Source organism: Leopardus geoffroyi, chromosome C3 (genome assembly GCF_018350155.1).
Source record: "Leopardus geoffroyi isolate Oge1 chromosome C3, O.geoffroyi_Oge1_pat1.0, whole genome shotgun sequence".
NCBI lineage: Eukaryota > Metazoa > Chordata > Mammalia > Carnivora > Felidae > Leopardus > Leopardus geoffroyi.
The window spans coordinates 32716659-32739667 of record NC_059338.1 but is presented as its reverse complement, the minus strand read 5'-3'; the positions used below and the strand labels follow the sequence as shown (position 1 = coordinate 32739667).

At 34.2% G+C, this 23009-nt stretch overlaps 1 protein-coding gene across 3 annotated transcripts in view; it reads right to left on the bottom strand.

The window, feature by feature from the left end:
- Positions 1-23009, bottom strand: part of DENND1B (DENN domain containing 1B) — a 268067-nt gene that overhangs the window by 133885 nt on the left and 111173 nt on the right. For all 3 annotated transcript variants that reach the window (XM_045456663.1, XM_045456662.1, XM_045456664.1), the window contains exon 6: positions 7027-7096. In XM_045456663.1, the coding sequence (XP_045312619.1) occupies positions 7027-7096 (70 nt within the window). The remainder of the gene's footprint in view (positions 1-7026; positions 7097-23009) is intronic.

The window sequence follows — 23009 nt, the reverse complement described above, 5'->3', positions numbered from 1 at the left end:
CCCCAGGGCACTGTATACACAGCAGAAGGAAACACACTCCCAGTCTTCCTATCTACTTATCCGGCGCTTCAACTGAGGGCACACTCCAGGATTACCACACATCTACAGGCTATGGGACTCTCAGTGAACATAGACCAGGGGACATCATCTTTGCAATCTCCCTTGGACTTGCTGCAGCTCACTGATACCGCACAGAAAGGAGTCCACACACTTGTGTGAAACACTTTTTGCCACTTGTCGCCAAGGGTACACCACCAGATTGATGGCCCTGGAGACAAGCAGGCTTTCTGACTGTTGTCCCTCAAAATTATATATTTACATACCTTTAAAGCTGCTGCCTGAGGGTCTAGCTTCCAATCAGCCTGAAACTAGGAGCTATTAGATCTCTCCCTCTTGAATATTCAGAGAATGTGGCACTATCTCAACAACTAGGACCTATCAATACTACATCAGGCTGCTTAGACAATCACAAAGGTTCTAGAGACAACCAAGAGCTAGGGCAAGGTTAAATGATAAGGTTCATCTACACAAGGTCACTATTTCTAGCATGAGAGAGATAGCTGTTAAACCTAATGCATAGAAACTAACATAGAAAGCTGAACAAAATGAGGAGAAAAGAATATACTCCAAATGAAAGAACAAGATAAAACATCAGAAAGAAACAGACAAGAAATGGCAATGAGTAATTTACCTGATAAAGACTTCAAAGTAATGGTCATAAAGACGCTCACTGAAATTGGGAGAAGAATGGATGAACACAGCAAGAACTTTAACAAGATGGAAACAAGAAAGTGCCAAATAGAAATCACAGATACAATAACTGAACTGAAAAATGCCCTGGTGGGGTTCAACAGCAGATGAAATCAGTGATCTAGAAGACAGGGCAGTAGAACTCACCTAAACAAATCAGCAAAAAGAAAAACTAATTTTAAAAAGTAAAGATAGCTGTGCACTACAAGACCAGGACTTACAAGACCTGTGGACAATATCAAGCAGAATAACATCCACATTATAGGAGTTCCAGAAAGACAAAAGGGGGCAGAAAACTTATTTGAAAAAATATAGCTGAAAATGTCCCTAACCTGCAAAAGAAAACAGATATCCAGATCCAGGAAGCCCAGAGACTTCCAAACAAGATGAACCTAAAGAGATATAAACATAATTAAAACATCAAGAGTTAGAGATTCTTAAAAGCAGCAAGAGAAAAACAACTTGTTGCAAAGGAACCCCCACAACGCTATTAGCAGATTTCTCAGCAGAAACTCTGCAGGCCAAAGGGGATGGCATGATACATTCAAAGTGCTGGGTAAAAGCAAAAACAAAAACAAAAACTTGCAACCAAAAATACTTTACCTTGCAAGTTTATCATTCAAAATTGAAGGAGAGATAAAGAGCTTTCCACACAAACAAAAGCTAAAGGAATTCATCAGCACTCAACGGCGCTACAAGAAATGTTGAAGAGATTTCTTTAAGTTGAATAGAAAGGGTAATAATTAATAAGAAAAAATATGAATAAAAATCTGATTGGTAAATTAAATACACAGTAAAAGTAGTAGTTAAATACTTCTAAAGCTAGTATGAAGGTTAAAAGGCAAAAGTAGTAGAAATAACTATAACTGCAATAATTAGTTATGGGATATACAAAATAAAAAGATTTAAACTTGATATGAAAAATATAAAACATATTTTTATGGGGAGAGGGTAAAACGCATTCAAACTTAAGTTGCTGTCAACTTAGACTATTATGTATATAAGCTGTTATATGTAAGCCTCATGGTAACTGCAAAGCAAAACCCTATAGTAGATTCACAAAAGAAAATGAGAAAGGAATCAAAGCGTGCAGCTATATAAATCCATCAAACCAAAAAGGAAGAAAGCAAGAGAAGATAGAAAAAGAAAAGAACCATAAGAGAGCCATAAAATAATTAAATAAAATGGCAACAAGTTCATAAGTATATATAATTAAATGTAAATGGACTAAATTATCCACTCAAGAGATATAAAGTGGCTAAATAATTTAAAAAACAAACTAGCCCATCTATGTGATGCCTACAAGAGACTCACATCATATGTAAGAACATACACAGACTGGACTAGAAGTGAAGGAATAGAAAAAGATATGTCATGCAAAAGGAAACCAAGAGAAAGTGTGGTAGCTATACTTATGTCAAACAAAATAGACTCTTAAAGAATCTAATAAAAGATAAAGATGGGCATTATGCAGTGGCAAAGGGGTCAATCCAGCAAGAAGATATAACATTTGTAACGGCAGAAATTGATAGCAATACAATAATAGCAGGATATGTTAATACTCCAGTTACATCAAAGAATAGATCATCCAAGCAGGAAGATGGACTATATATGTATATATAAAGAACATTCCATCCCAACACAGCAGAATATACATTATTTTCAAATGTACATTAAACAATCTCCAGGATACATCATATGTTAAGCTATAAAACAAGTCTCAATAAATTCAAGAAAATGGAAATTGTATCGAACATATTTTCCAACCACAATTGTAAGAAGCTAGATATCAATTATAAGAAGAAAACTGGAAAAATCACAAATATGTGGAGATTAAACAACATGCTACTGAACAACCAATGGCTCAACAAAGATATCAAAAAAAGAATAAAAAAATACCTTAAGACAAATGAAAATACAACACACCAAAATTTATAGGATACAGCAAAATAGTTCTAAAATTTATAGTGATGTAGGCCTACCTCAAGAAACATGAAAATCATCAAGTACAAAATCTAAAAAAAAAAAAAAAAAAAAACCTAAAAAAAACTAGAACAAATGAAGACCCAGTTTAGTAAAAGGAAGGAAATAATAAAGATCAGAGCACAAATAAATGAAATAGGGGCTAAAATGGCAAAGGAAAAGATCAAAGAATTGATTCTTTAAAAATAGAAACAAATTTGACAAACCTTTAGCTAGACTCACAAGGAAAAAAAAGAGAGTTCTCAAATAAATAAAATCAGATATCAAAGAAGATAAAACTGATAACAAAGAAATATACAAATGATTACAAGAGACTACTATAAATAATTAAATGCCAACAAATTTTACAACTTAGAAAAGATGGATAAATTCCTAGAAAGTTACAATCTTCCAAGACTGAATCATGAAGAAATAGAAAATCTAAATAGACTGATTACTAGTAAGCAGACTGAATCAGTAATCAAAAAATTCTCAACGAACATAAGTCCAAGACCAGATGGTTGCACTTGTGAATTCCACCAAACATTCAAAGAGGATTTAATATCAATCCTCCTCAAACTCTTCCAAGTAACTGAAAAGGAGGGAATGCTCCCAAACTCGTTTTATGAGATCAACATTACCCTGAGGCTAAAACCAGTCAAAAACAACACAAAAAAGAAAATTACAAGGCAACATCCTTGATAAACAGAGATGCAAAAATCTTCAACGAAACATAAGCAAGTAAAATTCAACAGTACATTAAAGGGACTATCCACCATAATCAAGTGGGATTTATTCTATGGATGCAAGCATGATTTAACATCTGCAAATCAAGCAATGTGATAGACCACATTAACAAAATGAAGGATAAAAATCATGTGATCATCTCAACAGATAGACAAAAGCCATTTGACAAAATTCAACACCCATTTGTGACAAAAACTTTCAACAAAAGGGGTATAGACACAATGTACCTCAATATAATGGAGGCCATATATGACAAACCCACAAGTAACATCATACTCAACAGTGAAAAGCTGAAAGCTTTTCCTTCAAGAATCAGGAACAAACAGGAATGCCCACTTTCACCAGTTTTATTCAACTAAGTATTCAAAGTCCTAGCTAGAGCAACAAGGCAGAAAAAATAAATAAAAGACATCTAATCTGGAAAAAGTAAAACTGTCACTACTTATAGGTGACATGATTTGATATATACATACATACATAAAAAACACTAAAGATGCCACCACAAAAGCTCTTAGAAGTGATAAACAAGTTCAGTAAAGTTGCAGGATACAAAATCAATATACAAAAATCTGTTGTGTTTCTATACTAACAATTAACTATCAGAAAGAGAAATCAGGAAACAATCCCATATACAATTGCATCAAAAGAATAAAATACCTAGGAACAAATTTAATCAAGGAGGTGTAAGATCTATACATTAAAAACTGTAAGGCACTGATGAAAGAAACTGAAAAGGACACAAATGAATAGTCTGGTGTTGTGGTTTGAAAGAACACTACTAAAATGTCCATTTTACCCCCAAGCAATCTAAAGAGTCAATATAATCTCTATCAAAATTCTAATGGCATTTTTCACAGAATTAGACAAACAATCCTAAAATTTGTATGGAACACAAAGATCCCAAATAGCCAAAGGAGTCTTTTTTTTTTTTTAATTTTTTTTTCAACGTTTATTTATTTTTGGGACAGAGAGAGACAGAGCATGAACAGGGGAGGGTCAGAGAGAGAGGGAGACACAGAATCGGAAACAGGCTCCAGGCTCTGAGCCATCAGCCCAGAGCCTGACGCGGGGCTCGAACTCACGGACCGCGAGATCGTGACCTGGCTGAAGTTGGATGCTTAACCGACTGCACCACCCAGGCGCCCCTTTTTAGCCAAAGGAATCTTGAGAAAAAACAACGCAGCTAAAGGCATCATGCCCCCAGATTTCAAACTATATTACCAAGATATAATAATCAAAACAGTATGCTACTGGCCAAAAACTAGACACAAAAATCAGGGAACACAACAGAGAGCCCACACATACATAGTCAACTAATTTATGACAAAGAAGGCAAGAATATGATAAAGGACAATCTCTTCAATAGATGGTGTTGGCAAAAGTGGACAGTCATATGCAAAAGAATGAAACTAGACCACTATCTTATACCACACACAAAAATTAATTCACAATTAGTTAAAGACTTGAATGTAAGAGCAGAAACTATAAAACTCCTAGAAGAAAACAAACACGGTAAGCTCTTTGACATTGGTTTTGACGATATTTTTTCAGATCTGACTCCAAAGTCAGTGGCAATGAAAGAAGGAAGGAAAGAAGGAAGGAAGGAAGGAAGGAAGGAAGGAAGGAAGGAAGGAAGGAAGGAAGGAAGGAAGGAAGAAAATAAATGAGACTACATCAAACTTAGAAGCACAGTGAAGGAAACCATCAACAAAATAAAAAGGCAATATACTAAATAGAAGATATTTGCAAATCATGTATCCAATAAAGATTTATAACCAGAATATATAAAGAACTCATACAACTCAATAACAAAAAAAATAAGCCATGATTTTAAAAATGGGCAGAAGATCTGAATAGACATTTTTCCAAAGAATACATACACATGGCCAACAGGTACAAGAAAAGACGCTCAACATCACCAATCATCAGGGAAATGCAAATAAAAGGCACAATGAGTTATCACCTCACACCTGTCATAAGTTATTGCAAAAAGGACAAGAAATAACAAGCATAGGTAAGGATGTGGAGAAAAGGGAACCCTCGTGCACTACTGATAGAAATGTAAACTGGTGCAACCACTATGGAAAACAGTTTGGAGGTTCCTCAAAAAATTAAAAATAGAACTGTGATCCAGCAACTCCATCTCTGGGTATTTATCTGAAGAACACAAGAACACTAATTTGAAAAGATATATCCACTCCTATGTTCATTGCAGTATTATGTACAATAGCCAAGATATGGAAACAACTTAAGTGTCCATCAGTGGATAAATGGACACACACACGCACGCACACTCTCACACAATGGAATACTACTCAGCCATAAAAAAGAACAAAATCTCTCCATTTGTGACAACATAAATGGACCTTGAGGGCACTTATGCTAAGTGAAATTAATCTCACAGTGAAAGACAGATACCATATGATTTGACATATTCAGAATCTAAGAAACAAAGCAAAGAGACAAAAAAATAAAACTCATAGATACAGAGAACAAATTCAATTGATGGCTGCTAGAGGGGAAAGTGTTGGTGGGATGGGTGAAATGGGTGAAATGGGTGAAGAGAATAACAGATACAAACTCCCACTTACAAAATAAATAAGTCAAGGGCATATAATGTATAGCATGGTAATCATAATCAATAATATTGTACTGCAAATCTGAAAGATGCTAATATAGTAAATCTTAAAGTTCCCATCACAGACACACACACACACATCTATAACTCAGTATAGTAACAGATGGTACTTAGAGTTATTGTGATGCTATTTCACAATGTACATAAACGTAAACTCATTATGTACACCTGAAATAAAAGGTTGTGTGTAAATGATATTCCAATAAAACAAAAACAAAACAGAAAATAGCAAGTGTTGGGAGAATGTAGGAAAATTAGAACCTTGTGCATTGCTGGTGGGAATGTAAAATGGTAACATCATGTGAAAACTGTTTTGACGGTCCTTCAAAAATTAAACATAGGATAACCATATTTGTCAGCCATTCTACTTCTGGGTATATATTCAAAAGAACTGAATACAGCAACTCACACAGATATTTGTATACTCATGTTCCTAAGAGCACTGTTCACAAGAGCCAGAAGGTGGAAGCAACCCGAGTGTTCATCTCCAGATGAACAGATCAACAAAATGTGGTGTGTACATATAATGAAATATTATTCAGCCACAAAAAGGCAAGAAATTCTGACACATGCTACAATATGGATGAACCTAGAAAACATGCTGAGTCCAGTAAGCCAGTCACAGAAGAAAAAATACTGTATGATTCAACTTGCATGAGGTACACAGTCAAATTCATGCAGACAGAAAATACAATGATTGCTGCCAGGGACTCAGGGGCAGAGAAAGGAAAGTTATTGTTCAATGGGGCAGAGTTTCAGTTTGGGAAGACAGAAAAGTTCTAGAGATGATGATGCTGATGGCTGCACAGAATAATGTGAATGTGCTTAATGACACAGAACTGTACACTTAAAGATGGCTAAAATGGTAAACTTTATGTTATGTATATTTAACCGCATTAAAAAAAAAGTAAGGAAAAAACATAGCTTACCAGTTCCTTAGCCAAGTAATCTGCCAGAGTATTTAGAAGCTTGTAATATACTTCAAACCATGGCAGGTAACTGTAATAAAAAAAAAAAACTTTAAAAATGTATATGGATGTATCATCTAGAATCAAGAAAAGAGAGATGACAAACATTAAATCTGCATTATTTCAAACAGCTTAGTCCTGGTGGGCAGAAAAAAAACTATACGCATGTTCTCCTTACTGGTAGCAGTAAAATTCTACCTGTTATCTATTACTACTATGTATAAAATAATAATAACCCAAAGTACTATTATAAAAGTTATTCATTACACACTTCTATTTTAACTCTGCAGTACAATTATTTAATCCTATAGCATGGTATGCATGGTATGAGTGTGTCAAAAGTACTCATAGGACGAAACTCAACCACTGTAATAAAACATAATGCAAAATAAAACTAATTTTCAAAAGCCTTCAAAACATACAATCATTTCTTAATGATTACTGAAGTGAATACATAATACAATAGGATTATGTACTTAATTAATCAATTACTTTGAAACTGATGTTCAATTAGGATGGTAAATTTCAAAATAACAGCAATACAAATAACAGGAAGCCTATTTTAAAAATTGTAAAAAAGCTTTTAGTTATTACAACCAATCCCTCAGAATACAAGCAATTATCAGGGAATACTATGAAAAATTATATGCCAACAAACTGGACAACCTGGAAGAAATGGACAAATTCCTAAATGCCCACACACTTCCAAAACTCAAACAGGAGGAAATAGAAAGCTTGAACAGACCCATAACCAGTGAAGAAATTGAATCAGTTATCAAAAATCTCCCAACAAAGAAGAGTCCAGGACCAGATGGCTTCCTTGGGGAATTCTACCAGACATTTAAAGCAGAGATAATACCTATCCTTCTCAAGCTATTCCAAAAAATAGAAAGGGAAGGAAAACTTCCAGACTCATTCTATGAAGCCAGTATTACTTTGATTCCTAAACCAGACAGAGACCCAGTAAAAAAAGAGAACTACAGGCCAATATCCCTGATGTATATGGATGCAAAAATTCTCAATAAGATACTAGCAAATCGAATTCAACAGCTTTTAAAAGGAATTATTCACCATGATCAAGTGGGATTCATTCCTGGGATGCAGGGCTGGTTCAACATTCGCAAATCAATCAACATGATACATCACATTAATAAATAAAAGAAAAGATAAGAACCATATGATCCTGTCAATTGATGCAGAAAAAGCATTTGACAAAATTCTTTCTTAATAAAAACCCTCGAGAAAGTCGGGATAGAAGGAACATACTTAAACATCATAAAAGCCATTTATGAAAAGCCCACAGCTAACATCATCCTCAATGGGGAAAAACTGAGACCTTTCCCCCTGAGATCAGGAACACGACAGGGATGTCCACTCTCACCGCTGTTGTTTAACATAGTGTTGAAGTGCTACCATCAGCAATCAGACAACAAAAGGAAATCAAAGGCATCAAAACTGGCAAAGATGAAGTCAAGCTTTCATTTTTTGCAGATGACATGATATTATACGTGGAAAATCCGACAGACTCCACCAAAAGTCTGCTAGAACTGATACATGAATTCAGCAAAGTAGCAGGATACAAAATCAATGTACAGAAATCAGTTGCATTCTTATACACTAGTAATGAAGCAACAGAAAGACAAATAAAGAAACTGATCCCATTCACAACTGCACCAAGAACCATAAAATACCTAGGAATAAATCTAACCAAAGATGTGCAAGATCTGTATGCTGAAAACTATAGAAAGCTTATGAAGGAAATTGAAGAAGATATAAAGAAATGGAAAAACATTCCAGGCTCATGGATTGGAAGAATAAATATTGTTGAAAGGTCAATACTACCCAAAGCTATCTACACATTCAATGCAATCCCAATCAAAATTGCACCAGCATTCTTCTCAAAGCTAGAACAAGCAATCCTAAAATTCATATGGAACCACAAAAGACCCTGAATAGCCAAAGTAATTTTGAAGAAGACCAAAGCAGGAGGCATCACAATCCCAGACTTTAACCTCCACTACAAAGCTGTAATCATCAAGACAGCATGGTATTGGCACAAAAACAGACACATAGACCAATGGAATAGAATAGAAACCCCAGAACTAGACCCACAAAAGTATGGCCAACTAATCTTTGACAAAGCAGGAAAGAATATCCAATGGAAAAAAGACAGTCTCTTTAACAAACGGTGTTGTGAGAACTGGACAGCACCATGCAGAAGAATGAAACTAGACCACTTTCTTACACCATTCACAAAAATAATCTCAAAATGGATAAAGGACCTGAATGTGAGACAGGAAACCATCAAAACACTACAGGAGAAAGCAGGAAAAGACCTCTCTGACCTAAGCCGCAGCAATTTCTTACTTGACACATCCCCAAAGGCAAGGGAATTAAAAGCAAAAATGAACTATTGGGATCTCATGAAGATAAAAACTTCCGCACAGCAAAGGAAACAATCAACAAAACTAAAAGGCAACCAACGGAATGGGAAAAGATATTTGCAAATGACATATCGGACAAAGGGCTAGTATCCAAAATGTATAAAGAGCTCACCAAACTCCATACCCAAAAAACAAATAATCCAGTGAAGAAATGGGCAGAAAACATGAATAGACACTTCTCTAAAGAAGACATCCGGATGGCCAACAGGCACATGAAAAGATGTGCTCAACATCGCTCCTCATCAGGGAAATACAAATCAAAACCACGCTCAGATATCACCTCACGCCAGTCAGAGTGGCCAAAATGAACAAATCAGGAGACTATAGATGCTGGAGAGGATGTGGAGAAACAGGAATCCTGTTGCACTGTCGGTGGGAATGCAAACTGGTGCAGCCACTCTGAAAAACAGTGTGGAGGTTCCTCAAAAAATTAAAAATAGACCTACCCTATGACCTAGCAGTAGCACTGATAGGCATTTACCCAAGGGATACAGGAGTACTGATGCATAGGGGCACGTGTACCCCAATGTTTATAGCAGCACTCTCAACAATAGCCAAATTATGGAAAGTGCCTAAATGTCCATCAACTGATGAATGGATAAAGAAATTGTGGTTTATATACACAATGGAGTACTACGTGGCAATGAGAAAGAATGAAATACGGCCCTCTGTAGCAACGTGGATGGAACTAGAGAGTGTGATGCTAAGTGAAATAAGCCATACAGAGAAAGGCAGATACCATATGTTTTCACTCTTATGTGGATCCTGAGAAACTTAACAGAAACCCATGGGGTAGGGGAAGGAAAAAAAAAAAAAGAGGTTAGAGTGGGAGAGAGCCAAAGCATAAGAGACTCTTAAAAACTGAGAACAAACTGAGGGTTGATGGGGGGTGGGAGGGAGGGGAGGGTAGGTGATGGGTATTGAAGAGGGCATCTTTTGGGATGAGCACTGGGTGCTGTATGAAAACCAATTTGACAATAAATTTCATATATTAAAAAAAATAAAAAAATAAAAAACAAAATTTAACTTAAAAGCTTTTAGATACCAAAAACACATATAATCGAAAATTCATTTTAATTCATTTTACTAGATACAATTATAATTAACTTTTATGAAAGCAAAATATACTAAGTCCAAAATTCAGTTGTGCACAAAAAATCTGCACTTATTAACAAATTAAGACACTAGTAGATATAAAATCTATTCAAAACTCTATTTATTAAAATGTATGCTTTTCACATAGAACAGTAAACCACAAAACACCAGTACAGTTGAGTATCAATTAACAAATATTCTTTTTTTTTTCAAAGAATTACTACAATAGACTACTTTCTAAGAGAAACAGTGTGATGCTCTTACTACATAATTGTATCCTGACAAGAGTTGTGTGTATGTGTGTGTATACATTCACACACACACACACACACACACACACACACACACTATATATATATATATATATATATATATATATATATATATAAAACAAATTTAAAATTTAAAAATCAATGAACAAGGCTTAGAAAAACAACTCTCTATCTGTATTTTTCATATAATGTCTGATTCATTAATGGCTATGAAAGATGCTTTTTCATTCAAGAGTAACCTAAAGTCATAACAGAAGAACAGTTAAAATAGTATGTTTATTCAGCAGAATTGTTATAGAGTTCTTTAAAATAATGATTGTCAATACTAACTAATAATATAAAATATGCCTATATTTTAAAATATCTACCAACTTATAGTTAAATCTAGCACATTGAATACATACATTTATCTCTGTGCCCTTTGGAAATGGCACTAAAATGATGAGTAAATGAGTAAAAAGGGTATAAATTAATGAGGACAAGAGAAATGGAGAAAAAAGTAACAGACAGCAACACAGGTGAATGGTTTTTGTGAAGACAAAAAGGAAATGAAGAATGATAACTGACTTATTAGCAAAAGAAAGAACACCAAAATCTAGGTGCCAACAGAAGGGAAAATGACCAGTAGCTAGTATATTTGCACACTTCCCCCCATCTCAGGATCCTGAAACACTGATCCAGGAATCTTTCAAAGAAAAAAACAAAAACAAAAACAAAAAAACCTCAGAGGTCCTATTTTCTTGGAATGAAACCCACCACTGCATGGACAAAGTTTTCTAATGCAGTTTAGTGCCTCTATCTTAAATATAAATTAACAGTCCGACCACCCAACATTTGAGGAAATACAGACATCAATACAAACATAAAAGGAATTCCAAGTAAACACAGACAATACAAACAACAGATGAGAACTCTAAAAAGTTATCACTAATATTCTTAGGAGCTGAATAAAGAACAGAATGCTCTTAGAATGAAATCTAAAAAAGAAGTGAAGAAATTTTTTTAAAAAACAGAAAAAACTCTTAGATGTTCAAAATATGAAATCTGAAATACTTAAAATCAATAGAAAGGTTAGAAAGTAAATCAAGAATATCTCTTAGCAACTAAAATGAAGAGATAATAGGAGAGTAAACATTAAAATATCAGGGCATCAATCATGTACCTGACTCAATCATGTAGTTGACTAACAGTAGTTCCAAAAAGAAAGAAAAAAGGGAAAACAGCAATAAAAATTTCTTTTTTAAAAGTTAACTGGAAAAACTCCTAGATATGAGTGTTCAGAATGAGAGAGCCACTGAGCGAACTGTAAAATCAATGAGCCAAACCAGAATATCACAGTGAAAAATTCCACAACAGGGGACAGAAAGCACCTAAGAATTTCCAAAAAGACAAAACACGTAACATACAAAGGAATTAAATTCAAAATGCCACTGAGCCTCTCAAACAGGCAATTCCAGAAAGTAAGAAGATAATGCCTTCAAAATGCAAGGCAGCTTTCTTCAGAAATGGCAGGGACATCATGGAGTCCTCCCCACCCCACCCCATGTGCTTGCATTCCCAGGGACTTTCTCTCCTAGGATCTGGAATTTACTTTGACACAGGTCAGAGAGCCAATGAGGAGGGAGCAGGTGGCAAGGCCCAGGGTCTGTGCCACCTGGCGGGGGGGGGGGGGGGTGTCTATCTCCCTGACTATAGTTCTCTGCCCAGAGAAACTACCAATCACAGGTGGGGCTAGACTGATAACATTTTCAGTCATGCTCCGACTCAGAAATTTACCTCCTTTGCACTATTTTTGGGAGACTACCAAAGGATGGCTTTAACAAACTGAGACAGTGAAGCAAAAAGGAGGAACACCAGGATATAGGAGACAAAAAATCTAATCCCGCTAAGAACAGTTACATAGAAGAATAAACTACAAAGGCCTAAAGAACAACCAGTCTACAGCCTTTGGGAAACCTGAAAATCAGAAGTTAGTATAGGTATTCTCAACTTTCTTATTTAAATTATTCAACTCTTTAACTCTAGTGCTCAGATGGCTATTCTACTGTATCTCTCACAAAAGAAGAAAGAAAGAAAAAGATTACTAACACTATTTTTAAATTATCAACTCAATACCATGCAAATTACCACATCATGTTTTCTACACTCTTTATAACTCAAATGAAATAATTTTCATGGAGAATGTCCTTCCACAGCTCCTTGGATACAAGTGCCATTTCTTTCATTTGCAAGCATTTCATATTCATATTTCAACTTTTAATGGCCTGAAGAAAGTGTCACCTCAGGAAAATTTCAATATGTCATGTAGTTCAGATCTGTATGTTCACATAAGATGAGACCTAATCTATTCAAGGAGCATGCTGTTCTGTTTCTATCTTGCTCTCAAGAATTTTTAGATAAAGCAAAATTTATTGATTTTAGATGGTTGCATGTCTACCTGTTAATCCTTATATTGTCATTTCCACCTTACTTAAATAATGTGAAACCATTTTAACCCGAATTCTTCTTTCTTGGTCCATTATAAAAATAAAAATTATAATAAATATATCATAATTTATTACAAAATAAGATAATCTTTTTCTAGACAAAATACATTAACGCTCTTTTCATCTTGCATGCTTTTCTTTTTTTTTTAAGTTTTTATTTTAATTCCAGTTAGTTAACATAGAGCATTCTATTAGTTTCAGGTATACAATATAGTCAAGTCACCAGTTCCATACATCACCCTGTGCTCATCACAAGTGCACTCCTTAATCCCCATCACCTATTCAACCCATCACTACCCCACCCTCCCCTCTCATAATATCAGATTGTTCTCCATAGTTTGCTTTGTCTCTGTCTGTCTCTATTTTTCCCTTGTTTGGTTTCTTAAATTCCACATATAAGTGAAATCATGTGGTATTAGTCTTTCTCTGACTGACTCATTTCACTTAGCATTATATACTCTCTAGCTCCTTCCATGTCATTGTAAATGGCAAGATTTCATCCCTCTTTATGGCTGAATAACATTCCATTTATACACATATTTATATTACATCTTCTTTATTTGTTAGTCAATTAATGGACACTTGAACTGCTTCCATATCTTGGCTATTGTAAGTAATGCTGCTATAAACACAGGGGTTCATACATCCCTTTGAATTAGTAGTGTTCTTGTATTCTTTGGGTAAATACCCAGTAGTGCAATTGCTGGATCATAAGGTAGTTTTATTTTTAACTTTTTGAGGAATCCCCATACTGTTTTCCCACCAACAGTGCAAATATGCTTTTCAATGTTCTGGATTTCTCATCTTTACATTATTAGTTTTCATTGACCATCTTCCTCTTTCAATTTTCTTTCAAATTGTGGAGATGAACTAAAACCCTACTTTTCATTAGAAGCTAATTTATATAATTTATCTGTAAGATTATTTGACTGTTTTTGAAAATAAAACAAATTGAATTAAATAACTGATTAACATTTAGGTTACTTCTCAAGATTTATCAGTTTTATTTGTGTTAGGTATTTTGGTATCTATATAATTACTGCTATTTTTTATGATCTCCAAGAATACTAACTCTTACTGAATTTCATCCTGGTACCAAGCTATGTTTGTTCTTGATACATGATACGCTGGATTTTGTTCTCACATTCAGTGTCTTAATTATCAAATTCAACACTCAACTTAATTATGTTTACAGCACTGCTAGACACAGTGATGTTTTATAACTACCTCTAATATGATTTCATCTGTAAATCAGGCTAACACTATTTTTTAAAAAAAACACTGCAACAAAGTTTACATTTGGGATATTCTCATAGTCATGTGTAAGGGTCCATCATGCTCTGTTATTTCTGTTTGGGTAACATGACTTATTAGTTCTATGCCCATCTAGAGAATACAGAGCAGAATCTAAGAATGAGACTCTATGTCAAAATAATTGGAAGAACAGGGAATAAAACTTCTTAAGCACTAACTATATGTATGTAAACATGCTACATACTTTGTATGTGTTATCTCCTTTAATTATTAAAATAATGCCATAGTGTATAATTGACGAAACTGAATTAAAGCAAATTATCCAGAGTCACAAAGTTACCAAATGGCAAGACCAGGATTAGAACACTGATCAATCTGACAGCAATATTTGCTCAGGGGTCCACGGTAGATAGCCCATCACCCAATGCAGGCATGGAGTTTGATAATATCCAACCTTTGAATAAACAAGTCCAATGACCAGACATTTTCAGGTAGCTAAATAAACCATGACAAAATATATTTCAGTTTAAACCTAAATCAGTCTATTAATAATTTCTATCTGCTTAAGCAAATTCTATCTTCCAAAATTTGTTTATCTAACTACTGTCCAGAGCCTTTTAAATTACATTTTGTTCATATAGACAAATATCTCAGCAGATAAAGATCTGTTTAATTCTTTCATCTAGCATATTGGCAATTCCTTCCAATTATAAATTTTAAAAATTTTGAAAATTTTGAAAGGACATGGCCTACAACATGGAACAACATCCCTCTCAAAGTAATATAAGTCTACTTACCAACAATCTAAGTACGATGTTTTAACCAATAGGAGGACTTATCACTTCAATCTCTATTGTGTAGTCAGTATCTTTTTCTGTATATAATTTGTTCATAGGAGATAGAGAAACAGACTTGAATTTCTACAGCACTTCCTGATACACCAGTGTCGCCATCTAAAGCACGGTGATTAGTTACACATAACATGCACTTGTGAACTGTACTGATTCTTGGTGATAATAGCTCCTTTTTAAAGACTAAATATCATTCACATTTTAATAAAAACATCACACATCAAAGTGGAGCTATTCTACAACCAGTCATGCTCCTAGAAACATCAGGGAAGCTTGGGCATTTTCTGTTGCTAATAAACAATAGCATCTATAGTAGAGGATACATACTGGCGACCTGCAGACTAACCATCTCCAGCCCAATGGGCATATTCTGTGTGATCAACCCACCCTTGTTGTTTAAATAAGTTGCCACCTTCTAAACCTGAGATAATTCACTTAAAAATCTGGACTTCTTGCTCCTCTTAGAAATCAAAAGAACTGGCAATACCAGCCACGCATTTTTCACTCTGTAACAAGTACCTAATGACTCCAGGCTTTGGATGTGGTGTGTGCTATTTGGATCACCACACTAATCCCGACTTCTAATTGTCAGACACTTAACCTGTGTATCTCATTTGAATCCCGTTCCTGGTCCCTGTAGGTAAGTGAATTCACAATCCTTGTTATGAAGCAACTACTCAACAGGAAGTCCTGCTCATTCTTTCATATGACAAAGAAAATGCTCTGGAGTACACAAAGTCATCAGTAATTCAAATATTTTAACAGGATTCCATTGCAAACTTTACAGAAAAAATGTGTATAGTAAAAATAACACATATATTATAAAAGTTACAAACTTATAAAACATTGTAAATTATATAAGCTTAAGATGCTGGGTAAGAAATGTTATTCTCATGTTTTTTACTTTTGTGGCTTTTAAGATAATTTTCAAACAATACATGTTGAAAGCCATTTCTAACTAATATACAAGCCCTTAAACTGATGAATAAGTTAAAATTGTAAGTTAAAATATTTTTTCACTAAATTTTATAGTCCCAAAGACAGTCAAAATCTGCTTTCTTACAACCAACCACAAAAATCCTAGAAAGCTAAAAAAAATGTACTCAACATACTATAACGACAATATTTTACTTGAGTCTTATAAAACCAAAAATGTAATTTCTCTAACAAAGAATAACTGTGACTCTCATAGTCTTGCAAACATATATAAATGTAAAATAAATGCATTTAGACCAATTATTTGCTTAAAAGGCAAGAGATTCTTCAAGTTTAGTCATGAGATTTTCTTAATTTATTTTTTGTGAAGACATAAGGCAAAACACAGTAAGTATAAAGTCATGAATCCATTTTGTGGCAGTAAGAAGACTTCCCCCACACTTGTGCTTCCACTATAGAGCTGATAAAACTTTTACATCCAAAAGTCAAAGGTTAAATAAAGGAAAGGAAATGTTTTTTGTCAAATAGTCAGGTAACCACTAACAGTCTAAGTGATCAGCAGGAACCTAACTTAGAGTAATCAAATAAAACTAAGGAAACTGCCTTTCCGTAGAAAAACGTCTCATGTCTAGAGGCTGTTTTTCTGTCTGGAAAATTGACACAAAATGTGTAAAATTGAAACATTCTGCTTCTCAGGGATTTGCCCAGAGGAAGAGTGTGAAAGCTTCAAGTTTGGTATGAGTTAAAGTGCAGGGGGAGGCACAGGAGGGGACTACAAAGGCCCTAAACACTAAACATCAATCTGTCTTCCTTATTAGGGCATTTCATTTTGAACCCTTGGCAACACTTTTATCGTTCTAAAATTATGTTAATCAAATTAGGGGGAGAAAAAGTTATTTCTTGCATTTTTGTTAGCATGTGAAAGCAATTCTAAATACAAACAACGGCAAGATTTAAATTAGTAATATCTCAGAACATTTTGGAAATCTTGTTAAGCTAGGATAGATATGCCATAGAAAGAGCTAAAGTATACAACCATGGCTGAAAATTCAAAAGTAAACATCAACTTCCATACTTGATTTTACTTCATATTAAAAATCTTAACCACCTTTAAATGTATTTCATCCTCATTATGACTATCTTTAAGGACCTAAAATATTTTAAACTGTTAAATATCAACAAAGTCAAGAGACACTTATATTTTTCTTTTAAAATTTAGATCGTTAAAATACAACCATTAGAAGGCAATACAAATGAAAAGATTTTTTTGTGAATATATATTTAATCACAATAGAGAAAATTTAACGTGTTTAGCAGAATATTACAAAGACAACAGGAAAAGTATTAATTTCTATCTAAGGATATTAAATCATTTAATATTGAGAATAACCCCTAAATAATAAAACCAGTATTATCTCACAGAGGACTACCTAAGAATGGTGTATGTTTCAATATAAATGGCTGATTTTGCACAACAGGTTCACGGACAAGGTATGAAAAGTTTTCATATTTGAAAGTCATAATATATTCCAGGTAAAGATACATGTAACTAAAAATTTAAAGAACTATAATCAGAAAGGAAATCATCTTTGTGTTAAATCTCAACTTTTAAGGAAAGAAAAAACTGTCGATTGAGCATGTGCAAACCAAACCTCTTAGCACTTACAGGGGATACTGTGAAAGCCACTGCAACTTTCCCAATTTATAAACTGCTGTACTTGGCATGCATTCATTTTAAAAATTTTGACTAAAGACTAAGTTCATTATTTAGTTTGCTATCTGACAGGAAGATTTGTAAACGTATTTTAACAAGTCTTACAGAAATGAGGCAAGAATGAAATACAAAAATTTAAGTAAGTGTTGCACATACAAGTGCCTTTATTTTCTTTTTTACACTTCTCTGGATCTTCCTCATTTTCCCTAGTAAAATATATTATTTTTGTTATCAGAAAAGCATGGTTAAAGACATATATGTCTGTCTCTTGCTTATGCAAGTTTTTTGTCATATTTCTAAAATTTTAGCCCTATTAAAGGCTAAACTCTAAGAAGCCTTTGAACTAAGGCGGGATTCTAAGAAAACTAGGACACTCCCACAAAACAGAATCAAACATTACTCCCCAGTTAAAACTCAGAATACCAGCATAGGTGATTCTCTCATACAACCCTGCAAGCACCACGTTCCATAATTTAAAACAAAACAAAAACAACAACAACAACAAAAAAAACCCACACATACAAAAAAACCTGGTCTTCAGATGAATAGGCCTGATCGCCCTAACTAATCCTGTGAATAGTTTATTAGATAATTCTACCTTCCTTCCCCACTCACCTCAGAAAATTACTAAATTCTAAGTCTTGGTTTCATATTGAAACAAACAAACGTTCTTCTACATCTTAAGGATACAACGAAATTAAATGAGCAGTGTTGGAAGGGAAACAAACAATAGGAAATAAATTATAGACATAGCAGCATTTCTCCAACCACCTCGTAATTGAAATTATAGAAAAACACTAATCTCAGGTTCCGTGATGGGGATGGGAAAGTCATTTCACAAGCCATATTTTTTTCTCTTCCAAAGGTCATTCTTTCACACACTGTGACTCCAAATTTCAAAGGCAAGGGCACAGAATGAAACGACCCTTTCCATTCTTAATTGTGCTATACTACAATGATCAAGTGACTCCCTTTGAAGGGCCTTTAATAAAACACACTAGTAAAATAATCTCTTATCTTGCAAAGAGACTACATATTTTAACTGACAAAAGATGATCTGGTTAAATTCCTACTGATTTTCATATGCTATTTTTAGTTCTAGTATCTAGATTTTAGAACAAGAAAAAGCTGGTTAAAATGCCTCATTCAACACACAAAAAATGGATTAACTGCTGAAATGTGTAAAGTAAAACAAAATTAGAGATCTATCCTTCTAAGTCTTTTTTATAAATATATACAATGATATGTTAATATATGCTCTTTCTCATTGTTAACCACTTCTTAAAATACATGAATTTATATACACATATAAATTGTTCTTTAATAATATAAGAACGTACCATGAAAGAAACTTTTCATTTCACAATATATCATAAACATTTCTCTGAGTCAGAATCTGTATGTATATATAATTTTCCCTAATAGATAAATAATATTCCATCCTGTCATTTATACATTAATTTAATTATTCAACAAATAACTATTAAGAATTCACTATGTGCCAGGCACTATTGTAGGCACTGGGAGAGTAACACATCAGTGAAAAACACAGAGAACATTCTAGCAGGTAAGGGGGGGTTGGTTACCAGGGGAGACTGGGGAATGTACCATAACATACTTAATCGACTCCTACTGAGGGATATTTATGTCCCATTTTTTTGCTTATAAACCATGCTGTAGTAACTTTGCTCACACTTTACTGATGACTACGGGCAATATTCCTGAGATTTAAAATTGTGGACCTATAATTAAGTTAAGGAGCATGAGATTTTACAAATCTGATAGGTATTATTAAATTGAGGTTATGTCATTTTATAGTCCCATAAACAGTACATGACATGTCTGTTTCCCCTCATGTTGTTTTTTTTATTTCACTTCTGTCAATCTTAATGTGCTCAGTTCTTTCACCTTCAGTAAGGCCGAGCATCATTCATAGGTGTATATGCTATTTAAATTTCCTGTGTGAATATGTTATTCAGATACTTTACTTATTCTTTTTGGGGGGGGGTGGTAAAGTCATATAAGGTTTTTTTTTATTTTTTTAAAATTTTTTTAAAATTTACATCCCTAGTTAGCATATAGTGAAACAATGATTTCAGGAGTAGATTCCTCAATGGCCCTTACCCATTTAGCCCATCCCCCCTCCCACAACCCCTCCAGCAACCCTCAGTTTGTTCTCCATATTTATGAGTCTCTTCTGTCTTGTCCCCCTCCCTGTTTTTATATTATTTTTGTTTCCCTTCCCTTATGTTCATCTGTTTTGTCTCTTAAAGTCCTCATATGAGTGAAGTCATATGATTTTTGTCTTTCTCTGACTGACTAATTTCACTTAGCATAATGCCCTCCAGTTCCATCCATGTAGTTGCAAACGACAAGATTTCATTCTTTTTGATCGCCGAGTAATACACCATTGTATGTATTATATGTGTATATATACACATATACATATATACCACATCTTTATCCATTCATCCATCAATGAACATTTGGACTCTTTCCATACTTTGGCTCTTGTTGATAGTGCTGCTATAAACATTGGGGTGCATGTGTCCCTTCGAACAGCACACCTGTATCCCTTGGATAAATGCCTAGTAGTGCAATTGCTGGGTCGTAGGGTAGTTCTATTTCTAGTTTTTTGAGGATTTACTTATTCTTCTATTGGGCTCTGTGTCATTAACTTGTAGGTATTTATTATGTATCATGGCTATTAACTCTGTTACAGTGATTGTAAATATATTCTTATCACTTCATTATTGTTTTTTGGTTTGTTTGTTTTTTTTTTCTTTTAAGTAGGCTTCACGCTCAGTGCAGAGCCCAAAGCAGGGCTTGAACTCATGACCCTGAAATCAAGACCTGAGCTGAGATCAAGAGTCAGATGCTTAAACAACTGAGCCACCGAGGTGCCACTCATTATTGGTATTTTTAATTCCCTTATTATTGTTGTCATCTAACAAAAGCTTCCATCATCATACAAAGATGCCAATCTTTTTGGCCTCAAGATTCAATAGTAGGGATGGATATAAAAGCACTCATAACTACAGTAATTTTTAAAAACCAACAATATTTTCTTCTAGTACATTTAAAGTTTTATCCTTCCTTTCAATAATTATAAAGTTAAATCTAAACTGGGGGGAGACCTGCTCTAATTCATAGGCAAACTAGGACCCAGAACACCATTATTCTCCTTACTATAGCATTTAAGAGATTTGTTAAAATTATTTTCACAGACATACATTAATTACTATTAAGCTATTTTAATAGCTTAAAATAGGTATTTACCTATAACAATTTTAATGTTTATTTATTTTTGAGAGAGAAAGAGAGAGAGAGACAGAGCACAAGTGGGGAAGGGGTCAAGAGAGAAGGAGACACAGAATCTGAAGTAGCTCCAGGCTCTGAGCTGTCAGCACAGAGCCCGATGCAGGGCTGGAACCCATGAGCCATGAGATCATGACCTGAGCTAAAGTTGGACACTCAACCAACTGAGCCACCCAGGTGCCCCAACAACTTTCTGAATACACTGCTGAATTCCACTAAGTTTTAATTCTCTTTCACTATTAAAAGTAAATAGCTCTCTAATTTACTGGCTATTCTCTAATCTGGCTATTCTCAACAGAGCACATTGCCTTTCAGGACAAAGATTCTGTTATGCCATTAATCTTGAGATGGCAGTCTTTTTTAAATTTCCTAGGAAAAACTAAGCTGGAGAATAGAAACTTGTCAATTGAAGACTCTCCCCTATTTTTTTTTTTCATAAAGCCTTGATACCTATTTCTTATCTACCAGAAAGCACTGTCACATGACAAAAATAAATGAACAGATACAGATGAAAAAGGAATATTTTTTAAACATAAAATAACCCAGTAATGCAGATTGTGAAAGGTTTTCTTTATTGGCATGGATGATTTTACTCTTTCATTAAATGTATGTAATATAACTTTATTTTCTGCGGGTCAAACTATTCCTAATCCAAAAAGTACTACAACACTCAGATGTTCTTCTACATATACAAGTTTGACAACAATAACTCGATTACTGTAACTTTTTTAGAATCTGTTTTCTCCAAATTAATGACCCCTGGTTTGGAGACATGAACACTATACCAGTCATTCAGGAATTTAACAAATAGCTATAGTCCTTTTTTGTGTAAATATTCTGAAGTAATATTGGCTTTCCTAAACTTAAGCAGAAATTTCCAAGAATGTTTATTCTATAAGCACATTTGTAGGGACTATTCTGAATATTTAAGAATGGTTTGCTAATTATGAATAGGTTCAGTGTATTCAAAATATTTTAACAGTTCAACACGAAGACAAAGGTTCATAATCTTTAATTATCAATATCAGGAACTCATTTCAGAGGCAATGAGGTAAGTTGTAAAAATGCAGGTTCAAATATTACAGAAAAATGATGTCTGTAATTTACTCTCAAGTGGGTCAGCAAAAACAACCATAAGAGAAAGAGAGAGAAAAAGAATTTGCTTGTGGGTGTATGTGTACTGAGAGGGACGTAGAGGAAGGAGAGAGAGAAGCATGTTAACAATTGTGAATCTGGTTGATGTATATACAAGAGTTCACTGTAGTATTCTTGAAACTCTTCTGTAAATTTGACATTTTAACGAAAAATCTTAAGATTGACAGAGAAAAATTAGAAGGACATACAGCTTTTGGTCTTTCTCTGAGGACAAACCTGTCTTGGACAGAGTAGATAAGGTTATACCCCCCTTTTGAAACTTCAGCATGAAACACAATGATAAAAGGAGCTTTCCCAACCCATTTTCCACACTGTCACCCCCACTCTCAATGCACAACCAACCAGCTTTAAATTGTAAGAATCACAACCTATAGTTTGAAGCATAATACTCGTCCAGATAAAACATAATTACTTGTAAA